The 25,242-nt window shown below is 50.5% G+C and overlaps 1 protein-coding gene across 3 annotated transcripts; it reads right to left on the minus strand.

Annotated features, from left to right (window-relative positions):
- Stx2 (syntaxin 2) lies at positions 1 to 24,648 on the minus strand. 3 transcript variants are annotated; one of them, XM_052755521.1, is made up of 11 exons: positions 24,473 to 24,648; positions 14,184 to 14,256; positions 10,853 to 10,952; positions 9,486 to 9,560; positions 7,907 to 7,980; positions 7,093 to 7,201; positions 6,462 to 6,535; positions 6,215 to 6,352; positions 4,203 to 4,313; positions 3,031 to 3,155; positions 1 to 1,704 (listed from the first exon to the last, which is right to left on the minus strand). In XM_052755521.1, the coding sequence occupies exons 2-10, from the start codon at positions 14,202 to 14,204 to the stop codon at positions 3,075 to 3,077; spliced, it is 783 nt and encodes a 260-aa protein (XP_052611481.1). In that variant the 5' UTR covers positions 14,205 to 14,256; positions 24,473 to 24,648; the 3' UTR covers positions 1 to 1,704; positions 3,031 to 3,074. The 3 variants fall into 3 exon arrangements, with proteins under 3 accessions (XP_052611481.1, XP_052611480.1, XP_052611482.1); XM_052755520.1 differs by having other exon boundaries at positions 14,184 to 14,261; XM_052755522.1 differs by lacking the exons at positions 1 to 1,704; positions 3,031 to 3,155 and adding an exon at positions 4,797 to 4,824 and having other exon boundaries at positions 14,184 to 14,261.
- Positions 24,649 to 25,242: the final 594 nt, after the last annotated feature.

Here is a 25,242-nt window from a genome sequence, read left to right on the forward strand (position 1 = left end):
GTTTGCTTCTCTGAGAACTTTTTAATGTAAACACAAAATTTTTGAAGAAATCGTTGGAAAAAGTAACAAGACAATCTGTAAATGTATTTTTAAACAGGCTATGAAGTCAGCATAGAAATATATCCTGAGGGCTGACTCACTCACCCACACACCCCTGCCTCACTAGAAAGCCAGATTCAGGCACCTGCTTGGTCAAGAGGCCACCTGAGCACATTGCGGGCCAAGGACTCAGGCTGGACTTGAAGGAGCCCTGGCCACGCGTGGTGGGAACCTCGGTGGCATGCAGGTCCTCTGCAGCTAAATCCGATGGCACTGGAGCAGAGAGGGTGGGAGCTCCACAAACACAGCTCCATCCTCAGAGCGCTCCGCTGCAGACTAGCTCTGGACCAGGACACGTAGCCCAGCCTTCTGCAGTCGCTCTCGGCACGTGGGGCGTGAGGCTGGGAGGTGTGAGGAGGCGAGCGAGTGACTCACCGCTGTAAAGGGTGTGCTTTCTAAACAGTTCGGTATCTCTCACGATTGGTGTTCCGAATCAGCGTGGCTCCACCAGATCCAACCAAGTGAGGCTGGGACAGAGTGGGCATCCACACACGCGGTCAGCAGTCGGCGCAGTTCACTAGGCTTTGGTGTCCTTCGCATATTCAGTCAGCGCATCAGCATACAGATACGCGGTCACTGGGCCACATGGCCCACATCTTCATACCATCCATCAGTTTCTTAGGAACTCTGGGCATTGGTGGGGGTTCAGCCGAGCATCTGGTCCTTCGGATGCTGCCCAAGAATGGCTTTGCAGCCGGGACTAGTCCCTTGAGATTAGTGAGCACCAAGTCTTGGTTCCGTCATCAACTTGCCTTGAAACTCCGCCAGCACCAGTGAGCCGGGAGGAGGGCCACGTGAGTGCAGCGCATCGCATGAAGTCGGTAGAAATGAGCTAACGACAATCAAGACTTCTCCGACCCTTACACTTCCTAGGTCACGGTCACCAGAAAGCCCCGACGAAAGGCCCGAGGGCCGCGAGACCATGTTCTCAGTGACAACAGCAACCTGTACATGGCCGCCTGGGGCCTGCCTGCCCATTGTCCTTCTCAAGGCAGTGTCTAGCTTAGAAAAGGGGGTTTGGAGGTTAATATATTAAGGAATTTAATTTATAGATATTTAAAATTACAGATACCTTACAAAACAGTTCTGTGATGATTCTGCAAGCAAGGCATGAACAGAAATCAGGCCCGGTGCGAAGGCTCCTCATTATCACTGTCAGTGAGAGCACAGAGCACACCCTAATTAAACTGCACACAAATCTGTAACACTGACATCTTTTTTTAGGATTTTTCAATCATTCCTATTTCAGTATTTCCAGGCTACTGAGACAAGGCCACCATTGTGAAATCTCTGCGGTGTCCTTCAGAGACCAAGGCTATCTGGGCTGGCATGCTGCGTCCACTCGGCTCATGGTGTTTGCATGGTATGAAAACCTCTGTGGTGCTTTATTCTTCGTCACTGATAAAAACCTCAGCACTCGGCCCAGGCCTGGGGTCTGAGAGTCGCATGTGAAAGGACAGGACAGGACTCTGCTGCAGGTGTGGCCGGAGTCTCTGAGGACAAAGAGCTCTTGGGGTGCTGCGGTTGCTATGACAATGCTGTTGCTAGGATAATTCCAAGGATCACAAGCAAAGTGACTACACAAATGAGGACGAACATCACCTTCTGCAAGAAAAGAGACAGGAATCTACAATGCAGAGAGAAAGAAGCACCATCCCCAGGATGCCCTGCTCTAACTCGGTAATCAAAACAACTGTCCGTCATTAGGACACACGCTCCAGGGGAGAAAGGAGGGAACAGGAAACCACCTTTCTAGACAGGGCCTGGCTGACTGGTCTAGTTTTATGAATGAGTGAATGAGTGTGCATGTATGCATGTGTGCATGTGTGTGTTTTAACTGCAGGCACTATGGCAAATGTCCAGCTGGCCCAGGCAGAGGATCACTCCTGATTTCCGGGTCCTAGCAAGAAGAGCCCATGGGCACCCATAGAAAGCAAGCCCTTTCCTGACCATGCTGAGAGCCACCATCGGACCTTTGTGACCATATTCAGCTGACCTCATTGTGCTACAGAGAAAAAAAAGTGCATGGTTGTACAAAGACTTATGAAAATATTGACAAATACTATTTTTTTAGCAGAGGAAATCCAATGTCATCTTTTTCAGTAGACTAAGAGCATGGCATCAGGAAGGACGTATAAACCTCCTTTCCAACAGACATGGGGCTGCAGGTCCTTTTCATCCCAGGACGGATGCTCTCTGTGCAATTTCAAGGCCCGTCCGCACTGACCCCAAGAGCACACTGCTCCTGCCCATGGCAGCCATGCCCGACAGCTGCTCAAATCATGAGAAGCCTCATGGGTGGAAAGGCCATGAGGAACTGCAGCTTGGGAGAGCCTTTCCGCCACAGTGGAAAAAAAGTGTCAAGCACCACCACCGAGTGCCCAGTGTTCACAATGATGCAGTGTGTGTGTGTGGGGGGGGGGGGGGGGGGGGGATGATCAACAAAACAAGACTTTCCACACAGATAGTGCGACACTCATGATCTTGCCAGAATTAGCAGGCAGGTGATCAAGTATCACGGTTTTCATTTTAGTAGGGGTTTGCTGCCAAGGAGGGACCTGAGAAGACTTTGGTCTGCTGCTGCTGCCCACAGCTCAAGCTCCATGCTCTCAGTTCTGTGGTGAACTGAGCAGTGAAGAGTATTTCAGTCAGTCTCAGCTGTGCCCATTATTCTCAAAGCTACAATATAAGAACCAACCAGCAGCGCTGCATTAGTGTCCACTGGGGACAGGCTCTGTGGGCCAGTGGCCACCCTGAGCAGAGTTGAGTGGCCTCCCAGCCTGTGTCACCTCAGTAAACGGAAGCCACTAAGACCTCCACCGAGCACTCAGCGGACAGGCCCCTGTGACTTTTAAGTGTATTAACACTGGGCAAACCCACTACTGGCTGATTGAAAAGGTTAATAAGTAAATTAGTTGATTAGTCACTTACTGCCACCCTGAGGGAGAGGCAAGCACCCAGCGCCAGCTACGCAATCATTTGCCAACCGATAAGCCAATGATTAGAGCCAGGACAGCGATGACAGCCACCACCACAGCAGCAATTATCCACTTTTTCTGTCAAAGAAAAGCAGGCTGATTACACCACTCTGATTGCACACTGCCACGGTCGAGGGCATCCTTCACTGGGAGTGGAGTGAGTGCCAGAACTCATTTTCAACTCTAATTTACAGGCCCTCTCCTGACGCCTGGAGCAGTCTTTACTTCCCAGAGTGGCTTGATCAATAAGATCAGGCCTCTGAGAGTCAGTCTGCTCTGTAACCCGGGAACACTAGCTTTCTCCGGGGCACACAACAGGCTCATACCGGTTTCCACTGGACTGAAACATGCAACATTTTCCCAGGAGCCCCAAAAAGTCAGAGCTCTGACAAAGGAACCAGCCCGCTTCTGCCTCCCTCCCACCGGGGGCAGGCAGTGATGCCCTCTGCAGGCCCTCAGCTGTCCTGGAAGAGCTTGCACATCCCTGTGGTGCTCGATAGAGGCAGACAGAGGTGTTACAACTTGTGGCCAAGCAGACATCATCCTCAGCACCTCTGCGGGCAGCAACGTGGAACCCAACCCCCCTCCAGCTTCAGAGATGTTATGGGAGACACCCAAGCTAGCAGAGTACGTCCAGAATCCTGCACCAGTAACATCCACTGCTCCAAAATTCCGTGGGACAGTCTGGGTGCAAGACAGAAGCCTAAGCAAAGGGATGTCTGCCTTTGAGACTGCCTCCCAAGGCTCCTACACAAGACACCAGACCTACCCACGGCCTCAGATGGCCACTTACCTAACAGAGCAAACAGCTCTCACATACAATGTGCCATCAATGATTTTTAGCTGAAACCCAAATCCCATCACCTTGTCCCTCCCTCCAGATGGTCAAAGGGAACAGAGCTCAGAAGAGGCAGGCTCATCCTGACTTGAGGTTCTTAAGGATTTTAATTACTTACAGCACTAAATGGCTAATATACAAATAAGCCAATCAACTTAGGAAATTTTAGTGAAAAGAATTATTTTGGTTTTAAAATAAAATACATATTTAAGGCACTTCCACAACTAGAGACCAAGAGAACAGAGATCACCCCAGGGCTCAGTCCCCAGTTAGCACACGCAACTCACCCGCCTGGCTTTACTCTGATATTTGATGGCTTTCTTGGTTTCTTCCTTGGCGTGTTCGACGTAGTCTACAGCATTCATCACGTTTCTCTCGATGTTGTTGACCATTTCACCCTGAAAACAAGTGTCAAACTCAGCAAACGTCAAATCCCTCTGCCATGTCTCCTGAGACGGCTCTCACGGAGGCCCAGCATGACAGGGATGGAGACAGGATGGCTCACTGTTACAAAGGAGGGCAAGGCTGGTGCGCACGTGCCAGCAAACGCAATCCGATTCCATTCATGTTTCAGAAGCAGCTGAACGGGGTGGGCAGGGACGGCGACAGGTGAGGACTATCTACGGATGAGTGATGACCTGACGTATCTTCACAGATACACAGCGAAGGGAGGCCGCAAGCTCGGGTTCGTCTCATGTTTTACTGCTGTGTAAAACATTCCACACACAAAGGAGGATGTCTTTCTAACAGGCAGAAAGTCACCACTGTTTATCTTTACAATATCAGCGAACTAAGGACAGCCTCCGGGTGACAATGAACTGATGACCAGACATGAAAATGGAAGAGACTCCACAGCATGTTGGGGGGATGGGGTGCATTACCTGGGTCCTGTCCAGGAGGAGAGAGAGCCTGCAGCAGCCAATAGCAAAGCATTGGAGAAGGATGGACAGGTAACTATCATTCACAAACAAATGCACTACAAAGTCCTGACTCTGTGTTTCTGGATTATCAACATAACACAATGTCAGACTTCTAAAAGGTAACAGGGAAGTGAGGCCACCAATGGTGGCTGGTCCTAATGATGCTTCATACCACACACTAGCTACGGAGGATCATATCTAAAGCCTGAGCCGTTCTAAAGCTTTGTGATTTCAAGATCTATCTACCATTCTTATCACACAACTACTTCCCTCTGAACCTGGAAAGTCAACAGATACCCCACTCCCCAGTTCTTAGACCAAGTGGCAACTGGTCCACCCCAGGTCAAAAAGAAACACAACGTGTCTATCTCTGCCCGTCAATGCCCATCCCTAACCACACATACCAATTCCAACCCACCAGTGCCTATCCTTGCTTCTACATAACTGTTAGCATCCTCCACAGGTGTATGGTACTTGAGATTTTTCACACGTTTTTATGATAAGGTTTATAAAAAAAAAAAAAAAAAACACCATTCAGGGCATGTGGGGATGGTTATCCTAAATCCTGTACATATCCAGGCAATCACAGAACATCACTAGCTATCAGCCAAGACACCTGACAGCTGCCTCAGAAAGAGGAGAGGAACAAAAGCTTGTCTCCTGCCTGCTCCAGACTCCTGAGGGATCCGGGAACCCTGGAAGACTAGTTCAGTCTCTGCAGGTTCCTACTGCAACTGAGTCAGTATGGACACATGACACATGCACACACAACTCGATGTTGTTACACTTGCAGGCACTCTGTGGTCCTCCCTGCCTGAGCTGCAGAGCAGGCAAGAACACCACAGTCAGTCTCACGGATTTTCCCTTGAGGTTAATCTGGAGGCACTGGCCTGACCCTTGCTCAGCCATTCTTGTGGGCAAGAGCCCCAAGAGAGGAAGACCAACGCCCCCCACAGTCCTGCCATTTTCAGGGTGCTTGGCTTGGCCACCTCCATCCTCTGGGAGCACTGTTGTATGTATCTGAGGTCACATGACGTGTGTTCACCTATATTTACACTTACACATGTCCATGGCTATAGTAAGGTTTCTGTATATCCTTTAATTTTAACCTAAAACCCACCACAGACACTTGAAGACTTCGTTATTCTCCATGAACAAGCACCTGGTGTTGCCTGTGGCTCTCTATCTAAGTCACTGGCCTATGAGCATGCCATAGCTCCTGGAACTAACCAGTATCCTACTGAGGAAGTGTACACTTGGGTTTCAGTTCAGCATTAACACCACGAATAACTCCTGAATTTTGAGCCTGGATACCTAGCCATGGCTTTTTTGGCCAGAGCAGGCTGACTCTCCACAACCGGTGGAAGGTCCCTCATTACCTGGGTCTCCACGAACATGGCCATATCCATGAACATCTCGTGCAGCTCTCGGATGCTGGTCTCCAGCTTCATGATGTCTTTGTGACGTGACTCGATCTCGTTGAGAGCTTGCCTAGTGATTTGTGAATCTGATATAATCTTCGGAAGGTAAAAGGAAAAGCATTACTAACTCCAGACTGGCTGGAAAGTTAAAGGCAAAAACTGCCCGTCTAGGCTAAGTGTGTGCATTCAGAGCTGTGGCACTCACATCCGAGATGAAGATGGACGGCTTCCCGCTCTCCAGCATCTCCTCCAGCTCATCGTCAGTGGTGGTCCTCCCAGCTGAGGGACAACGGAAGTGCACTGAGGATGCAGCCGTGGCTCAACAGCCAGGGCTGGCCAACTAAGGGGGCCCCTAAGATCTAACTTGTCCACTGACATCGCCAACAGGGTTTCCTCGCCCTTCCTAAGAGCCCTTCCTGGGCAGTTAATGTGGCAGAAATGTGACTGAGATGCGTCACAAACCCACCCTGGTGTTACACAGGAGCAGCTGTGCTCTCCCCTACAGGTTCACCACAGGCTTCTGGCCAGAGAGCTCAGCTGAAGGTGGCCTCTGACAACTGGATGACATGGGAGGTCATCTCCCAGCCAGGCTGGAGGGGTGGCAGGACACAGAGAGGCCTGAAGAAATCAGGACCTCAAGCTTTCCAAATGTGACTGACGTAAAAGCAACAGCAGTTCCGAGCGACTCAGCATTGGCCCCTCACTCCAAACTTTGAACACATCTGGCTGACTCTAGGCCCAAAGCCCAGGCATTAGAAAAGGGATTTCGGGTTTGTGGTGCAGTTAAGAGGTGTGAAGGATCCGTGAAGAGTATCTCCCACACTCTCCCCACTCACTGATCTCTAGCTGGCGCTGGATTCGGCCTTTGCTTCGCTCCCGAAACAGGATCTGTGCTTCATTGTACTCTGTCATGACCTCCACAAACTTCCGGGACAGCACCGAGTGCTACAAGGTGGAGAACACGGCGTTACTGTCTGAGAGTCATTCCTTCCCCAGGAGTGGGAAGCTCGGACTGTCACTCCCTGCCAGTAGAAAATAGAGCAAATGCAGCAAGGGAGGCTGCATGACCTGGGCTCACCGGGCCGTGATGGGCACGCCTTTAATCCCAGCACTCAGGAGGCAGAGAAAGGTGGATCTCTGTGAGTTCGAGGTCAGCTTGGTCTTTGAGACTCTGTCTCAAAAAACAAAACAAAACAAAACACCACCACCATAACAACAAATAAGCTGAGGCCTACAGCTGTCAGCTGACCTCTGGAGGTGGGTATTAGGGGAGGCTGAATCCAGCTGCGAGGCTTGGTCACACAGAGTTGAACTTCCGAGGTTTCAACCATAAACCCCAAACAGTTAAGACCAAACCACTAACATCCAGATGATTCAGCTGGTCCCCTGCTCTGTGGCACAGACCATGTGGGTTTCTGGGGCATCTCTTCACAGTGAAGAGATGCAGCCCACAGGCGGGCAGCCGGTGACCAGAAAGATGAAAGAACTGGGCTCGGATGTGGCTCAGTGACAGAGCTCTTGCTGAGCACATGCAGGGCACCAGCTCCAATTCCCAGCACAATAAAAAAAAGGGAAATTGCTTTGAGTTTGGACAACGTGAAATGCCGTTCTTCTGTATCACTTCAGTCTAACTGAGGCTGGAAGGCTGACCTGGGTCCGTCGTATCCGCAGGTCCACAGAAGTTCGGTTCCCACTCTCGTCTTGATCACAACTCTGCTCAATAGCTAGAAGGAAGCAGGGCAGTCACTCAGATATGACAGCAGTCTCAGGATGGCCTCAATTTTCCCCGTAAAACTAAACAACAGGTGACCTCTTAAAATAATCCTCTAGGGCTGGAGAGACGGCTCAGAGGTTAAGAGCACTGACTGCTCTTCCAGAGGTCCTGAGTTCAATTCCCAGCAATCACATGGTGGCTCACAACCATCTGTAATAAGATCTGGTACCCTCTTCTGTATACAAAATAAATAAATAAATCTAAAAAAAAAATAATAATCCTCTAAAGCAGTGGTTCTCAACCTTCCTAACGCTGTGACCCTTTAATACAGTTCCTCATGTTGTGGTGACCCCCAACCATAAAACTAATTTTGTTGCTACTTCATAACTGTAATTTTGCTGCTGTTATGAATTACAATGTAAATATCTAATGTGCAGGATATTTGATATTGATCCCCCAAAGGGGTCAAGACTCACAGGTTGAGAACCACTATACTAAAGACTAGCCACCAGAAGAAATGCTTATAACACTGCACACACACGTATTCAATGACAGACATGTAAATAGACATGTGCAAACACCTGTGTCTACACACATTAACACACATGTAAACACAAATACCAACAAATAAGCATGCATACAGTTGCATACATAAATGTATGCATACACACCAAAACCATAAACACATGCATACAGAAAAACACACAAAAAGCAAAAACATGCACAAATATGTACACAGGTATATGACTGTGCATGGGCCTTGTATGTTAGTATTTATGCATTTGTATGCTTGTATTTGTGTGTATGCATTTGTGTAGCCACACGTGTGTCTCTGTGTTGCTCTGGTTCTGTCTGCACGTGTGTGCATTTGTTTTAAGTATTTGGTGTGTATATTTGGGCTGTGTCGGGTGTCTTTAAACATCCAGTCACTGTGATGAGTCTGAATTAGATATAAAGTGGTTGTACTCTTGGGAACAACATTGTTTTTAAGGTGCACACTCTCAGGGTCCGCCTGGAGACCAGTAGGGAGTGCATTAGGACCTGGGCAGCATGTCTGCCTCCGGAGCTGCTGCCCGAGAAGAGGGTGTGACACGCAGAGATGAGATTTGTTCCCTTTGATGTGTCTCTGTGAGTTAAACACGTCTTCCTCACAGATCAAGGAAGGCAACTTGTATTTAAGCACTGTGCGGAAAGCCACAACCCTCACCCAGGCCAGGTGTCACGCTCAACACAGAGCACCATGACTTCAGCTGGGCTCCTGGCGGCTGGAAAGCACGTTCTAGCTAAGAGACCCACCTGAGAGCTTTGTGACTCACTATAAAGGCTATTCCCCTTCTCAATGCCACCAACAGGGCCACAGTGAGATGTAGCATGGGAACCAGCGGCCCAGACACACACAGCCAACCTACTTAGAAGTAGTCTCAATTTTCATTTTGGGAAATGTGAGAGTAACAAAAGTCCAAGGAAAAGGTACCAATGTCCACACCGCACCAGCACCCTAGAAGGCAGACTTACCCTTCAGCTTGCCTCGGATCCGGTTAGCAGTTTTCTTGATCTCTTTGTTCAGGTCTTCCAGCTCTTCTTTTATTTCTTTAAAAGGTTCAAATAAAGCATTTGAGCTGGAACACTCGACCCCTACACATCCACGCATGTGGGCCAAGCACAGAAGCATCGGGCCTTCTCTCCCCAGTGCCTTCCCAAGCATGCTCGCCCCAGCCCCCACTGCCATGCCCAGACCAGCTCCTGGTACACCCTGAACTGTGCCATCAGATGCAGCTGGTAGGGGGACCAGAACTGCAGGCTCACTCCTGCTAACCTTCACCAGGACAGGAAGTACACACAACCACACCCTGGAAGAGGCCTGCCCTGGCACCAGAGGTCCCTCCTGCTGCGGGCATCCTCCCAGTCCTCCTTGCTCCATGGGACACACCATGCATGCCACTCTCCAGGAGACCTGGCTCTAGACCTTCAGAACCAACTCTGGTGCCCTAGCTATTCTCGGGGTGAAAGGTCACCTGCTGCGGCTAACTGACAATGGTAGTCCCTCAGCAATGTCTGAACCCTTACAGCATCTAAGGAGGCTCTGGGGGACCCCACCCAGAGTTTTTCTTGCAATCTGAGGTGAGGTCAGAAAAACACCCATGGAGCTGAAGCATACCAGGGCCTGGCAGATGCCAGGGAGGCCCTACAAATCCCTAGTGTGACCAGAAAATCAGAGAGACTCTGAGGCTCCCCAGGAGGAAGCAGAATATGCAGTCTGAAAACAGGCAGACTGGCTCCTTGGGGCAGCGGAGTAGCCAACGGTCAGTGAGCTGGCCTAAAGTTACAGTGTGTAGGAGCAACCAGACACTGGGGGAGACTCCACAGGCCACGCCTCATTTTCTGGCTTTTTCTGTAAGTGGTAGCCAACACTGAAAGTTTCGAAACAAAGGCATTCGATGTTTCTAAGCAGAGCTGAGATTTAGAAAGATTATTCAGATATCCTAAGGCACGGGGAAATGGAAATGCCCGCTGAGCCCAGTTCCACCTGCTCTGTGAGCACACGGCACACAGCTGACCTCCAGATTCAGAATCCCCTCTCAGTCTTGATCACTAACCCAGCTTCGGCAAGCAACCACTGCTTTCCAAATTAGCCTATTGTTAATATCTGCAAACACCAGGTCCACCATCCCTCAATGGTGTGCAGAATGCAGACCACTGTCATGCCTGGAGTCCCACCGGGCACACTCACATATCCTTTGGATCCTGCCTAGCAGTGGTCCTCACCCAGCTGGACTCTGACACCCTGGAATGCCAAGGGGGCCTGGGCCTGCTCATATACATGCACATAGGGCTCCATCTAAAGTGAAGCTGGAGGACAGACAGACAGGCGACAGACTTACTTCCTTCTGGGTTTGGAGCAGAAAGGATGATGCTGTGGTTCTTCTTCACATCTTCCACGTACTGAGCAATCCTGGCTATGCTGCCTCGAATCTCCTCCACCTAGGAGAGACACTGGTAAGATCAAAGCTGCCACTACTGTCCATCTCCCAAAGAGGGAGGCTGGATTACTGGATTATCACTTAAAAAAACAAAAACCAAAGGGCTCAGTGGGTGAAGGTGCTTGTCACCAAACCTGACAATCTGAGTTTGATCCCTGAGACCCACAGTGGAAGGAGAGAGCCAGCTCCCAAAAGTTACCCTGACTTCCACTTGCCTGTTGTAACATGCACATGAGCGTGTACACACATACATACATACATACATACACACACACACACACACACACACACACACACACACACACACACACCCATATTACTACTATTAGGATTAAAGCAGCCAAGCGGTGGTGGTGGTGCACACCTTTAATCCCAGCACTCCGGGAGGCAGAGCCAGGAGGAGCTCTGTGAGTTCGAGGCCAGCCTGTGCTAGAGTGAGTTCTAGGAAAGGCGCAAAGCTACACAGAGAAACCCTGTCTCGAAAAACCAAAAAAAAAAAAAAAAAAAAAAAAAGACCTATGGCCTAGTTGGAGGAAATGTGTCACTAGGGGTGGGCTTTGAGTTTTCCGAGGCTCAAGCTAGGCCTGGTAGTTCACTCTCTCTTCCTGTTGCCTGTGGATCCAGATGTAGAACTCTCAGCTACCTCTCCAGCACCATGATGCCTGCGTGCCGCCATGCTTCCCACAATGATGACAATGGACTAAACCTCTGAACTGTAAGCCAGCCTCAATTAAATGTTTTCCTTCATAAGAGCTGCCGTGGTCATGGTGTCTCTTCACAGCAGTGAAATCCTAACCAAGACCCTGGGTGATCTAGCTGGTCCCTTCACAACAGAGACTAAAGAACTCATGTCAGGAAGGAAGGTGTGATGTGAGAGAGGAGCACTGTGCTGTCAGGAGGGAGGGGCTGCAAACCAGGAAAGTAGTCTCCAGACCCAAGTGTGGTCCCTCCTTCCTCTGCAGCAGTTCAATCTTAGCTTGACCTGAGTCTGTAACGCGCCCTGAAGACAGACAGCTCGAGAGCTAGGAGACAGGATGTGCTGCTTACAGCCCCCAGTCTTCTGGTCACTTGTCACAGCAAAACAGGAAACACACATTTGCACGTTTTTATGAAAAAAGTACTTTCCTTCTTGTGGTGGTTTGGATGGGAATGTCCTCCACAGGGTCCATATTTGAATACTTGGTACCCAGCTGGCGGCATGTTTGGGTCGGTTTCAGAGGTGTGGCCTTCAGGGAGGAAGTACGTCACTGGGGCAGGCCTTCAGGTTTCCCAATCTCACACTATCCCCGACAGCCAGCTCTCTCTGTTTTGTGCAGTTTAAGATGTGAGCTCTCAGCCTGCTGCTCCAGCTGCCATGCCTGCAACTTACTACCACCCCTCCCTGCCATAATGGACTCTTATCCCTCTCTCCTCTGTAAGTTACCTTGGTCATGGTGATTTATCACGGCAACAGAAAAGTAATTAACATACCTCCAGCAAGGCACATTATGTATAGATAGATTGGGCTTTCTATGGAGGCAGCCTGGTCTTGTGTCCCAAGTTACTGCTGAACAACTCTGTCCCTGCACCTTCCTGGGGTGCAGGAGTGAAGAGGCACACACCTCAGTGTCACAGTGACCCTTCTGAAGGGCGGTAGGGGGGCCCAGGAAACCATGGCCCAAGGCCCAGAGACATTCTGAAAACCGAGGTATTAAAGAAAAATCCCACATGTAACTCCACTGTTGCAGGGCAGAGCAGTGGCTCCACAAGGCTGGGGTGGCGTAGGCCATCTCACTCACCACTGCTACTACAGCAGCACAGACAGCGCATCCTAGGGAGTGCAGTTACAGTAACCATGGAAACATCACAATTAAAGCTAGTTGGGGGTGGGGGGCTGGAGAGATGGCTGGGCAGTTAGAGCACTGACTGCTGTTCCAGAGGACCTGGGTTCAATTCCCAGCACCCACATGGCAGCTCACAACCATTTGCAGCTATAATTGTAGGGGACCAAACACCTTCTCCTGGCCTCTGTGGGTACTGCATGCATGTGATGTACAGACATATATGCAGGCAAACCACCCATAAACATCAGTTAATTGAATGAAAATGGATTCTTTTAACATCTTGGCTGTGTAGATGTGGAGGCTGAAATCAAGGGAGAGTACTGGCTCCAGTGCAGCGATGACATTTCAATTTGCATTAGAAAGTACCACTTTCACAGAGTCTCTTCCATCCATTGTAACTATCTTCTCAGAAGTTCCCCACTCGGGGCCTTGCTTTATTAGTCTTTAACCAAACCCTCCCTAGTCAGGAGCAAATTCTGTCGTCTGCATCATTCTGCATGATGTGTACAGTCTAAAGGCCCTTCTACCGGAGACCTGTTAACAAGTCCTGAGTGTTTCTCTGTCGAAGGTGTCACTTCACAGGAGCAACTACGAAATAAGGCAGTCTGCAACAAATAAATGCTGCTTGTGCTTCTGGGAGAATCAGATAAATACATTCACAGTCAAAGGTCTCGGAGCACAAGTACCCTGCTTCCCACGTGGCCAACACCCACAGCAAATGTGGCCCCAGACACTGAGCTAGAAGTCAGGATTCCTGCTTCCGAGGGACCAAAGAGCCACTCCAGAGGTGTGGCTGGCTTCCCAAGGGAGGACGTACTGCTTGGGACACTGCAGCTCCAAGTCACAGAAAGAGCAGCAAATACACAGCCCTGGCCCACCCACCCAGGTACACTGGTCCTACGTCCCACAGTGCCTCCACCCCTTGTGTATATACAGCCCTCCCTCCCAGGCTGTCCGAACGAATAGTCACTTGAATCTGTGTCAATATTAAATGTAACTGTGATGCTGCTGAAAGTCCCAAAGAACTTAGATATTTCAAACAACTTTAGAAACAGCCACGTTCGGGAGGCTGCAGCAGTGGGATGGCAGGGTCAACGGTAACCTGAGCCACACATGGAGACATTATCTCAAAACGCCAAAACCAGAAAACAAGCAAAAATACAGTCACATGTCAGTCATGATGGGGACACACTGAGGACCATATGGCTGGGTGACTTGCCCATGGGAGTGACATGGAGTACAGATGGCTTTGATGGTACCAGTGGCACAACCTCATGGTACAACAGTCAGCTAAGACGCAGTTCCAGGGTGCACGTGTGTGCTGTTTCACAGGTGACTACAAACACTACTACAATAAGGTAATCAAGGCCAAAGGTAAAGTCTGAGGCTGCACTTCAATAAGAACTTACCTGATGGAAGAAATCATCCATGAAATGGTCCTTCTCAGCAATGACGACAGTACTGTCTCCATCGTCGCTTTTCCTACACTACAATGGAAAACATTTTCAGAGTGTCGCCCAGGCTTCACAGAACCTCAGCCCACTGAACACTAAGTGCAGCAGAACAGCCACACTTCACAGCCTGCAGCCACCTAATTCTGCAGCTTCTTCATGGTGACAGGTAACACCAAAGGGGGGCAGAGCCCAGGAAGAAAACAAAGGCCAGATAACTATGCAGGTGAGTACATCTTCAGTGTGGGCCACTTAAAACAGTTTTGTCTCATTATAGATGGTTGTGAGCCACCATGTGGTTGCTGGGAACTGAGGTGGCTCACAACCATCTGTAATGAGATCTGGTGCCCTCTTCTGGCAGGTAGGCATGCATACAGGCAGAACTCTGTATACATTAATTAAAAAACAAAAACAGGTGTCTCCAAGAACTGAAGTACTGTACACACACACACACACAGAGTCATCCCAGGGATTGACTCTGGGCTCTGAGCATGCTAAGCAAGTACTCTTAACGCTGGGCTACATCATTATCCCTGTAATAGTTGTATTTTCTGTAAAGATTAAAAATGCGGCCGGGCGGTGGTGGCGCACGCCTTTAATCCTAGCACTCGGGAGGCAGAGCCAGGTGGATCTCTGTGAGTTCGAGGCCAGCCTGGACTACCAAGTGAGTTCCAGGAAAGGCGCAAAGCTACACAGAGAAACCCTGTCTCAAAAAACGCTACTGGGGGTGGGAGCTGGAGAGATGGCTCAGTAGTTAAGAGAACTGGTTGCTCTTCCAGAGATCCTAACTTCAATTCCCAGCAACCACATGGAGGCTCACAACTGTCTATAACTGTAGTCCCATGGGATCTGTGCAGATGAACATGAAGGCAAAACACCATATACATAAAATATATAAACAAATAAATCTTTTTCGTTTTTAAGCTGGGTGGTGGTGGCACACGCCTTTAATCCCAGCACTCGGGAGGCAGAGTCAGGAGGATCTCTGTGAGTTCGAGGCCAGCCTGGGCTACCAAGTGAGTTCCAGGAAAGGTGCAAAGCTACACAGAGAAACCCTGTCTCGAAAAACCAAAAAAAAAAAAAAAAAAAGGCCGGGTGTGGTGGCGCACGCCTTTAATGCCAGCACTCGGGAGGCAGAGGCAGATGAATCTCTGAGTTCGAGACCAGCCTGGTCTACAAAGCGAATTCCAAGACAGCCAGGGCTGTTACATAGAGAAACCCTATCTTGAAAAACAAAAAGTAAAATAAATAAAATAAAATGCTACTGGGTTTGGTGGTGTACACCTATGATCCTAGCACTTGGGAGGTGGAGGCAGAAAGACCAGAGTTCCAGGTCAACCTCCACTACATAGTGAGTTCAAGGCCGGCCTGGGAAACAGGAGACCTTATCTAAAAACAAACAAAACTCCTGACAGCACCAGCTAACTTTTGCAGAGTGCACAGTAACTTCCGAGGTATGTCAGCTGGCATCCTTTCTTTCTAAGAGGGGAACGATCACCACACTGTGTTAATAATAAGAAACATTAGGACAAGGAAGGAGGAGTTGGGGAAGCCAGAATGAAGTAACTGGAGAAGAAGACAGTAACATCACAGATACAGCTAGAACCGAGCTACTTTTTGGCAACGGCCTAAAACAGGACCAAACATACACAGAGCCAGGCACTTCCTTAAGCCTGATGCATGGCCTTGGATCCTGAGAGCGCTGGATGACATACTAGCCCAGCTGTTGCTGCCCTTGGGGCCTGGGGCCTTGTGTCTGCACAGGATGCTAGAGGAATGCCAGCATTGCCTGTGCAGGAACCCACCTGGAAGCCTCCCTTCCTCGCCATCAAAGTCTCTAGCAGCGCAGATAACTCTAAATTAGCCAGAATTGGCTTTTGTCACAGCTCTAAGCCCCCTCAGAAGTTGGCCTCTAAATCCCACTGCTGAGCCCAGCCTGCCAGGAGGCACAGGGGAGGGACTTGCTGAGCTCTCTCCCCTAGGGCAGCCCCATGAGTCAGCAAGATCCCAGCCTCCCAGCCTCCTGTCCAGCAGCCAAGCCCCGCAAGGCATCTTAGGAACCGACCTCCTCGGCTTGAGGAACGGAGCCTTCACCCTGCAGGTCTGACACACAGCAGTACTCCTTTACCACCCATGAAAACTTGCAAACAAAATTCTACTACAATTCTCAGCTGAAATAAAAATCTGCAAATTTTAAGACATGTTAAAGCTGGGCCGTGTGGCGCTGGCCATAACCCCAGCACTCGGGAGGCAGAGGCAGCGATCTCTGAGTTCCAGGCCAGTCAGGGTTACAGAGAGAGACCCTGCTCCCTACCCCCTACCCCCCAAAAAAGAAAAGAAAGGAAGAAAGAGAAATATGTTATAAAAGCACAACAAATTCTGCCTCTCTCGGTACCACCCAGGACCCTCACTAAGGCACGCTCAGGTCTTCCCACATCCTATACACCCTCTAGTGCTGTTTGCGTGGATAAGATGGCTGGTGAGTTAAGGCTGGGAGTGTGGCTCTAAGATAGAGACAGGAGTATGAGAGGAACCACTGTCACTAGGGGAGATGAGTGTGAAGGAGCCCCAAAATAGCTTGACCACACAGCAGCCATGACAGGCTTCTGTGACAGGCTTACTGGCAGGCAACACCCAGATCCAGGAAAAGCCTTAAGCTGATACCACCCAGGGATCCACCCAGGGATGAGGAAGTACCTGACACCCCAAACATTACAACCATTAGATAAGGTGGCAGATGTCCTTGAGTCTAGCACACACCTATTTTTGTTTTACAGATACCCCTAGACAATTGTCAGCCAATCAGGGTCCTGGACCCTAGAAATCCCCTCACCCCAACCTCTGCTATGATAAAAACTCTGCCCCACCTGAGCTCAGGGCTCTCTGCTCTCACCGCTGTGTGAGACAGACAGAGGGACCAAGCTCTGGAACTTGAAATAAAGGCTCTTTGCTTTTCCATGCGGGATTCATCTCCGTGGTGGTCCTTTGGGGATCCCTGCGATCTGGGTATAACAATGAGACCTTATAGCCAGGACCAGCTTAATAAAAAAGGGACATCACCTAAGAGTGCCTTATATATCCACAAAGCCTAGCACAGCCCCCTCTGGCTTCTCAGGGCCACACACCTACATCCTGTCTTCCTAGCCCATGGACACCCCTTCTGTGTGACTTTCCCCTGAGCCCAAGTCATACTGTCAGTCAATTGCTCGCCCAGATGTCCGGAATGAAGGACAGTACTGAAATATGTATGACAGGCTGTCCCAACAGCCCTAAGCAAGGGAACCACAGTTGGGCCAGGGGCCCTGCCATGCCCCTGTAGTTAGGATGGCTACTCCAGAGGAGGGTGGATCATTAATTAAGCCGAGACAGTCACAGAGCAAGGAGACAACGGTGAGACCAGAGCACAGGGGATCTGCATGCTTGGGAATAGAGTGTCGAGGTCCAGTGTCTCGGAATCTACAAGATGCTAAGAGAAATTTTAGCCATGGCTTTTAGGGGCGCTGACACCCTCATTTCACACCTGAAGCCTCAAATACCTCTGGAAACTGGGGCAGGAGGATCTCAAATTTGAAGCCAGAAAGCCTGGCAATAATGCCATACACCTTTAATGCCAGTACTTGGGAGGCAGAGGAAGGTGGATGTCTATGAGTTCAAGGCCAGCCTAGTCTACATAGCAAGTTCTAAGACAACCAGGACTACACAGAGGTCCTGTCTCAAATAAAAAAAAAAACTTGAAGCCACCCTGTATAACCCAGTGAGATCCTCTTGGAAAAAAAGAAAAAACAAAAAACTGGTGCTGGTGGGACATGCCTATAATTCCAGCACCTGGGAAGCAGAGATAGGAGGATCCTGAGTTTGGGGCCAGACTGGACTACACAGAAATGGGGTACGAGTACCCCATTTCTGGCAATCCTCTCTGAGAATGAGCCATGGCCTGAAAGAAAATGTGCCCAGAGTCTCAGAGACACAAGGCAGTGGCAAGTTCAAGAAAGGGTGGTTAGGGAATCAGGGGCACATGGAGAGAAACCGTTCTGCACCTCTGGGCAGGCCGCTGGGACAAAAGGTGACCATTGCTATGGACACTGAGAAAAGCCAGACAGGGACTTCCTGGTGGTGAAGGTGGGAGCGAGGCTGAGAGGGAGGCATGCAGGGCCACAGAGGCTCGGAAAGCTGTCGGGAAGTAGGCTGGCTCATCCTGCAGCTAAGAGGCCAAGAGGAAGTCTGGCCATGGCAGATGCTCTTAGGCCAGAGAGTTTTCATACATCTTGAGCAAAAACAGGAAACAATTGGTCTACGGGAAAACCCAGAATCTCCTCTACATGACCCGATCCGTTCTGATTTACTAACATCCTAAAATGCAGCTCACTGTGCCGCCTTCTCTTGCTCCCTCAACCACGGGAATCCACGGCATACAGCCACTTCCAGTCTGTCTCTAGGGCCTCATCTAGCTCAGACCTGGCATTCTCTCTGTGCTTGTATGTCGTTAGTCGGAGACAGATTCACCCTGGACGCAGAGGTTAATCGACCTCAGGCAACTTGCTCTAGGTTTTGTGTTAAATGGGCAGTGGAGCCAAGCAAGAAGCTTCTCTCGGCCCATACAAAATCTGTGAATGCAAACCGCTTTCCACAACTAATCCTCTTTGCAATAAGATCTTACTACATCACCTAAGCGAACTTGGAACTCAGGACCCTCCTGCCTCAACCTCCCAAGCACTGGAATCATGGCCATTCAAAGGAGATCATTTTTAAGTCCTTCACAGATGATCACCATGAGTACCTTTTCCTCAGGTGGATGCATATACAGCTAATGAGGAGCTTTTCTGCAAAACCCAAATTCTGGGTCACTATGACCATTGCAGTTCAGCCATTTTAACCACAAAATTAAACACTACAACTTATCTACAAAAAAGCAGCATTTGGATATACCGTGTGAAGAGGCAGGCAACCCATCCCAAACTACTTGAAAAAAGAACATGTTTCATTAAACCAAAATTAAATGTATCTGGAAAGTAGCCCTTTGTGCTCTTTTGAAACAGGGTCTCATGTGGCCCAGGCCAGAAGCTATAAACTCAGGATGCTTTACATTTCTGACTCTTCTACATCCCCCTCCCAAATGCTGCAATTACAGCCATGGGCCACCACGCCCCTTTCCTGTTCAGGCTTGTAATCCTAGCAAGGGGAGGCTGAGGCAGGAGGCTTGCTAGGAGGTCAAGGTCGGCCTAGGCTACATAGTTCCACGCTGGCCTGGGCTGTAGTGTAAGACCATCTCCCAAACTTCCCCAACCAAAAAGAAAAACAAGTTACTTTAAACATGCCAAATTCAATTCAGATAATTTTAGACTAGGGATATTACAGAGAAAGTGGCTTTTTCTAGCTTCCTGAAAACAGAAAACCTAGTAGGTATCAACAGCCTAAGCCCAGGGCACTTGCCTCTTGTCCCAGAGGTTCCTGGGTTAGATACATATCTCTCTCTGAGAGGCAGAGAGACAACTATCATATAAGAAAATTCAAGTATTCAGAGTTTCGTATACCAATGACTTGGGCAGAGGATGGGGCTCAGTGGGAGAGCACTTGGCACACTTCCACAAGCCCTGAGTTCTATCCACAACGCTGGAGAAAACAACTGAGGGTCACAATTCATTTGCCTGAGCTCCGTGGTGGAAGCTTCCACTACGCTAACTGCCCAGTCCTTGCTTGGAACGGCAGTGATATGGTCACTTCCAGGTCCGAAATCCTACAAGAGAACCACGTCACTGTTCGCTGTGTGTAACACGTGCAGGCAATGAGTAGGGAGAGGCACACACCCTAGTGTGTGTGTACATGAAAGCCAGGTGACAACCTCAGCTGTCATCCCTCAGGCACTGTCCTTGATTTTTGAGACGAGTTTCTCACCGGCCCGAACTCCAGGGAAATCTGCCTATTTCCACCTCCTCAGAGTTGGAATTACAGTATGTACCGCGATGCCTTTTAAAATGTGGGTTCTGAGGCCTGCCCCCATTGTCCTCAAGCTCGCAAGGCAAGCACTTTACCAACTAAGCCATCTCCCCAGCCCACCGGTTCACATGCCCGCCCTATTTCTGGACATCCTGGGATAGAGAATGACTTACCGGGCCAATGAGATGGCTCAGTGGGTCAGTGTGCCTGCCATCCAGCCTGATCACCTCAGTGTGACCGAAGACTCAAATGGTGGAGACAAAAACAACTCCAGCCGGGCGGTGGTGGCGCACGCCTTTAATCCCAGCACTCGGGAGACAGAGGCAGGCGGATCTTTGTGAGTTCGAAGCCAGCCTGGTCTCCAAAGCGAGTTCCAGGAAAGGCGCAAAGCTACACAGAGAAACCCTGTCTCGGGGGAAAAAAACAAAAAAAAAAAAACACAAAAACTCCAAGTTGTCTTCTGACTTCCACATGCGCACTGTGGTGCATGCACTCAAATAAACACATCAAGATTATGTATTTGTTTTAAAATTGCTGTTTGAGTTTCTGACTTGAGTTTCAGTTAGAAAAAAAAAAAAATCAACAGATTAGGTTTGGGATCAGGACAGAATTCCCAACAACTTCTGAGATGGCCCTCAGCATACTTCTGCCACTTTGTACTACTCATCTATTCATACGGAGGAGCTTTGGGACACTGACTATTATAAAATCCAAAAAGCAACGCTGTGCTCTGAATCCCATAGTATCAAATATTCAGCCAAGATTTAATTCTTTATGTAAAAACAAACACGTATATTTCATTTGCTGTCATCCTAGATAAATGATAAGTGTATGGATACCAAGAAATTGTTTAAACATCATCTCTCCATGATTTATCATCATCAGTTAATGATCCATTTGTATAACTGTATTACAGACTTACACATGCAGGAGCATGTAAAAATTTCTCAAGTGAAAAGGGGTCACTAGTGAAAACATTTAAGAAACCAGGTCTTAGGGCGGTGGGCCTCGGACCCTGCTCCAAGGCTGCAACCATTCAGAGTGGAGGCTGGGTTTCCACTGCAAACGCAAACCCAGCCACAACCAGCAGCAATCACTCTGGTGTTTTCAAGAGGGAAGAAAACCAACTGATGATGGTGACCTTGACAGTCTCGACTCCTGCCCATTCTATCATCACAAACTCCAATTTCCTTTTTTTTTTTTTGGTTTTTTCGAGACAGGGTTTCTCTGTGTAGCTTTGCGCCTTTCCTGGAACTCGCTTTGGAGACCAGGCTGGCCTCGAACTCACAGAGATCCGCCTGGCTCTACCTCCCGAGTGCTGGGATTAAAGGCGTGCGCCACCACCGCCCGGCTACAAACTCCAATTTCACAGTGACCGCTTCGTTCACAGTGGTGGCATCTTTACACAAATGGAATGCATGAAGTCAAGTCACTTCTAATACAATTAGTCACTGACACTTTATGTGCAGCAGTACAGATGGAACTAGAAACTGGTTACAGTGGATGATGTTGAGACAACCAAGGGGGAACCCGGGGAAATGATACACACAGCTAAAGCACTGTTAGGCTAGCATTAGAGACAATGACAGGCACTTAAGGCTTTTATCATAAACGGTCTTTCCAATGTTCATCTTTCTGTCAACATGCAAAGACACTGGTGGATGAGGCAGCTGACTCTCTCGCCACTCCAGCTGCCTTAAGCAAAAGGACTGTCGGTCAAACAGCTATCTGGACTCCCCCTAGGCCAGCACCAGCCATGTTGAACATTACATGCTTTGAGAAACCCACACAATGCCTGGAGCTGACGGCCCCAGCTCCAAAAGGCACAGCCTCTGCCAGGGTTTTCAGTCTGCACGCTTGCTATCACAAGCCTCTGTGAACTCTAGGGGACCCAGGAACCATTTTCCCCTAAATCAGCAGGATGGATGCTAAAGAGGCAAACTGGGGATTTGCTGGGATTGGTGCAAACCCAAACCTTCATTTGCAAAGGAGGTCTGGGATTGGTACGCACTTCCCCCCCCCCCCCCCCCCCATCTAGACAGCCAGGCTGTCCAGCTCCTTCAGTGCTCATCTGGAGAGTGGGCTGTGCTGGTCCTGCCTCATGCAAGCAAGCTTCTTTGGAGTGGTCCTGCCTCCCCCCCCACACTTCCAGTGGCGCAGGAGGGGACTGGTGGCGTGGAGAGAGGCAGATGCAGCAGCTCTGCCTGACAGTGGAGGGGACAGGACAGCCTGACAGCACACTGAGTCACAGCCGCTACAAGGGAGGAAGGGCAAGGCCAGGGTCAACAGGGACAGAGAAGCAGAAGCAGCCAAAGCGGCAGTAGCTGCATGGTGGGAAGCGGCTCAGCAGCTCTAGGGTGTGACAGGAAGGAGCAGATGAGCAGCAGAGCGGAGGCCGGAGGCGCACAGAAGCTTTTAAGGGCCAGAGAAGAGTTCCAAAGGGCTGTCAGGTCTTCAGGGCCAAGACCTCAGCTGAGACCGTCCTAGCAGCTGTTAAGGTCCCACTGCCCAAGCACACTTGCTAGGGGTTCCACTCCTAGTGCCTAGAGCTGTGACACTGGAGGGCACTGCCGCCTGCTGCTGCTGCTGCTGCTCCTCAGGGCTGTCAACAAAACCTGCCAAGAGGCCAGCCCTGGAAGCAATTTCTCTCCCTTCCCAGGTTTCTACCTGGATCCAGCAAAAGACCCCCCAGGTGGGTGGGGTCCCCAAGCAGATCAGCACAGAAACACGAATGCCGTGTGTGTAGACGTTAAGACGCTGCTCTCCAGGGGGTAGAAAACAGAATGGTTACAGGGCCTGGGAAGGGTACAAGGGAACAGTGTAGACAGGTGGCTCTGGGGTCCAGCTGGAGAGGAAAAATGCCTTCCAATGCTCAGCATCACAGTGGGGCAACTATGGTCAATGACTCCAAGTAGCTACTGAGGAGGGTCTTGAGGTGCTCACCCCAAAGAAATGATAAGCATCCGGGAGGGTACGGTCAATCACCCTGACTGGGCCTGAACCGCTTACATGTCTTGAATGTCACATCATACCCTAAAAGTGGGTACAATGACTGTGTCCACTGCAAATGTAGATATACATTGTAAGCCCTCTTCCCCTCTAAAGAGCTCAGCCTTTCTCTTGCTACAATGCTCACGAGTGACTAAAGCCCTGTGTTAAAGTGTAAACACATTTCTGGTCCCCAGTGCACTGGGAAAATACCCCAGACAGCTGTGGGTGGTGCTGACCGCACCAGGCATCTAGCCCCTGAGCGCCAAGTTCGTGTGGAGTGTCTGTGAGGGACCCTTGGTACAGCATTCTGTAACAGGCATGAAACACAGGAGTGGGAAAAGGGACCCTACAGGGTGGAGCAGGCAGTTGGAGAGGTTGTGATAAGAGCCTTGCAAATGAGACCAAGCAGGCAGTGCCATGGTGAGTCCCAAGCAGGCATCAAACATCAGCCCAGGCCTGGAGGTCTAAGCCCAGCCCTTGATCCTTGCCTAAAACCCTGAACCACCTCTCACTCATTGAAATTAGACCTGTTAGGGGTCAAAAAGATCCTGACCCAAACATCAGTCCACAGCAGCCAGGGGTATAGTGCCAAGGCAGGCAGAGAACCCATCTCCAGACACCTACCGGAACCTGTGCCCAGAAGTGCTCTCCCCAGACTAAGATACAGCCAGGACAGGCTCTGGACCTCTCCTATTGCCCACCCCTGGAGTCCCAACAACCTGAGTTCCTTGGAACCCAAGGAATCCCAGGAGTCCTGTCCCAGGAACCCACTTGCAGCCATGCCCAGGGACCCACGGAGATCTCGCCCCCCAGGAGCCCCACCCTAACAACCCATGAAGACCCCAGGAACCCTAGAGCCCTTCCCCTGAGACTCTGCTCAGAAATACTGCTCGGGTCCCTTCTGTGCATCCTGTGACGCTAGAAAACCCTGGAGCCCACTCCCTGGGACCCTGCTCGGAAGCCGCTTGGGTCCTTCCTCAAGACTACTCCCTGCCACCCCTGGAGACCCCGGTGCCTCCGGAGGCCCCAGGACACCCAGAACTCTCTTATTTGATCCCTCCTAGAGGGACTGCCCAGGTCCCTCCCGGGGTGTTCTTCCTCAGAGCTCTCTTCCCTGGTCTCCCTCTCCAGGCCCACCTCTTGGGGTCCTCTCCCGGGCCCCCTACTCAAGTTCCTCCTAGGATCTTGCTCCTGGACTCCCCTTCCTGAGTCCCTCCCCCATCATCCCTCTCTCCGGGTCCCTCCTGGAGTCTTTGCCCCGGACCCTCAGCAGCCCGCCCGCCCGCCCGCCGGCCCGGACCGCTATCCGGCGCACCGCTCACCGCCGTGAGGTCGGGCAGCCGGTCCCGCATCCCCACCGGCCAGCAGGGCGGGGCGCCCTCCTCTCAGCTTGCCCGGCCGCACACTCTCGAGTGGCCGCGTCGCCGCCTCTGCCCGCCGGGGTCCTGGCCCCGCGCCGCCGCCCTCCCTCGGGCAGGCGCTACCACGGCAACCGCGCCCGCGCTCTCTGCGCTTGCGCCTGCCCCACCCCCTCCCGCGGGACCCCGGGCGCCGGGGCGGGTCGTCGCGAGGGGTGGGGAAGTGGGCGTGGTTCCATCTGGGGGCGGCGCCTGGCCTAAGTCCTCGGCCCGCGTGGTTAGACTGTTTAACACGCCGTCCGCCCATGCTGATCCGCTGCACTTTCGCTCGTTTTGTGTACGCAAACAATTCAAGAGCGGGGGATATAGATCAGTGGCTAGTCCTTGCCTGCCGTGCCCTCGATGTATGCCCAACCGCGAAAGAACAAAATTCTAAATTCACCATTGCAGCACACACGGACAGCAAGGCAATCAGAATAAGGTAGGCACACCTCTCACCCATCCTGACCCTGAGAGCGCCACACCTGGGTCCTCAGACAAAGAACACCTGCAGGCTCCACCCTTGATGCAGTTCTGGTGGGAGACTCCAGCAGCGCAGCTACTCTTCCGGTCACTGACAGTGTACCCATCAAATGCCGAGTAAGGGAGGAAGAATTTATTTTGGCTCATGATTTGAGGGGCTAAAGTCCATCGTGTTAGGAAAGGCATGGCCGCAGACGGCCCATGTTGGTGGG

This window comes from Peromyscus californicus, unplaced genomic scaffold, assembly GCF_007827085.1.
Source record: "Peromyscus californicus insignis strain IS unplaced genomic scaffold, ASM782708v3 Scaffold_2__1_contigs__length_46816999, whole genome shotgun sequence".
NCBI lineage: Eukaryota > Metazoa > Chordata > Mammalia > Rodentia > Cricetidae > Peromyscus > Peromyscus californicus.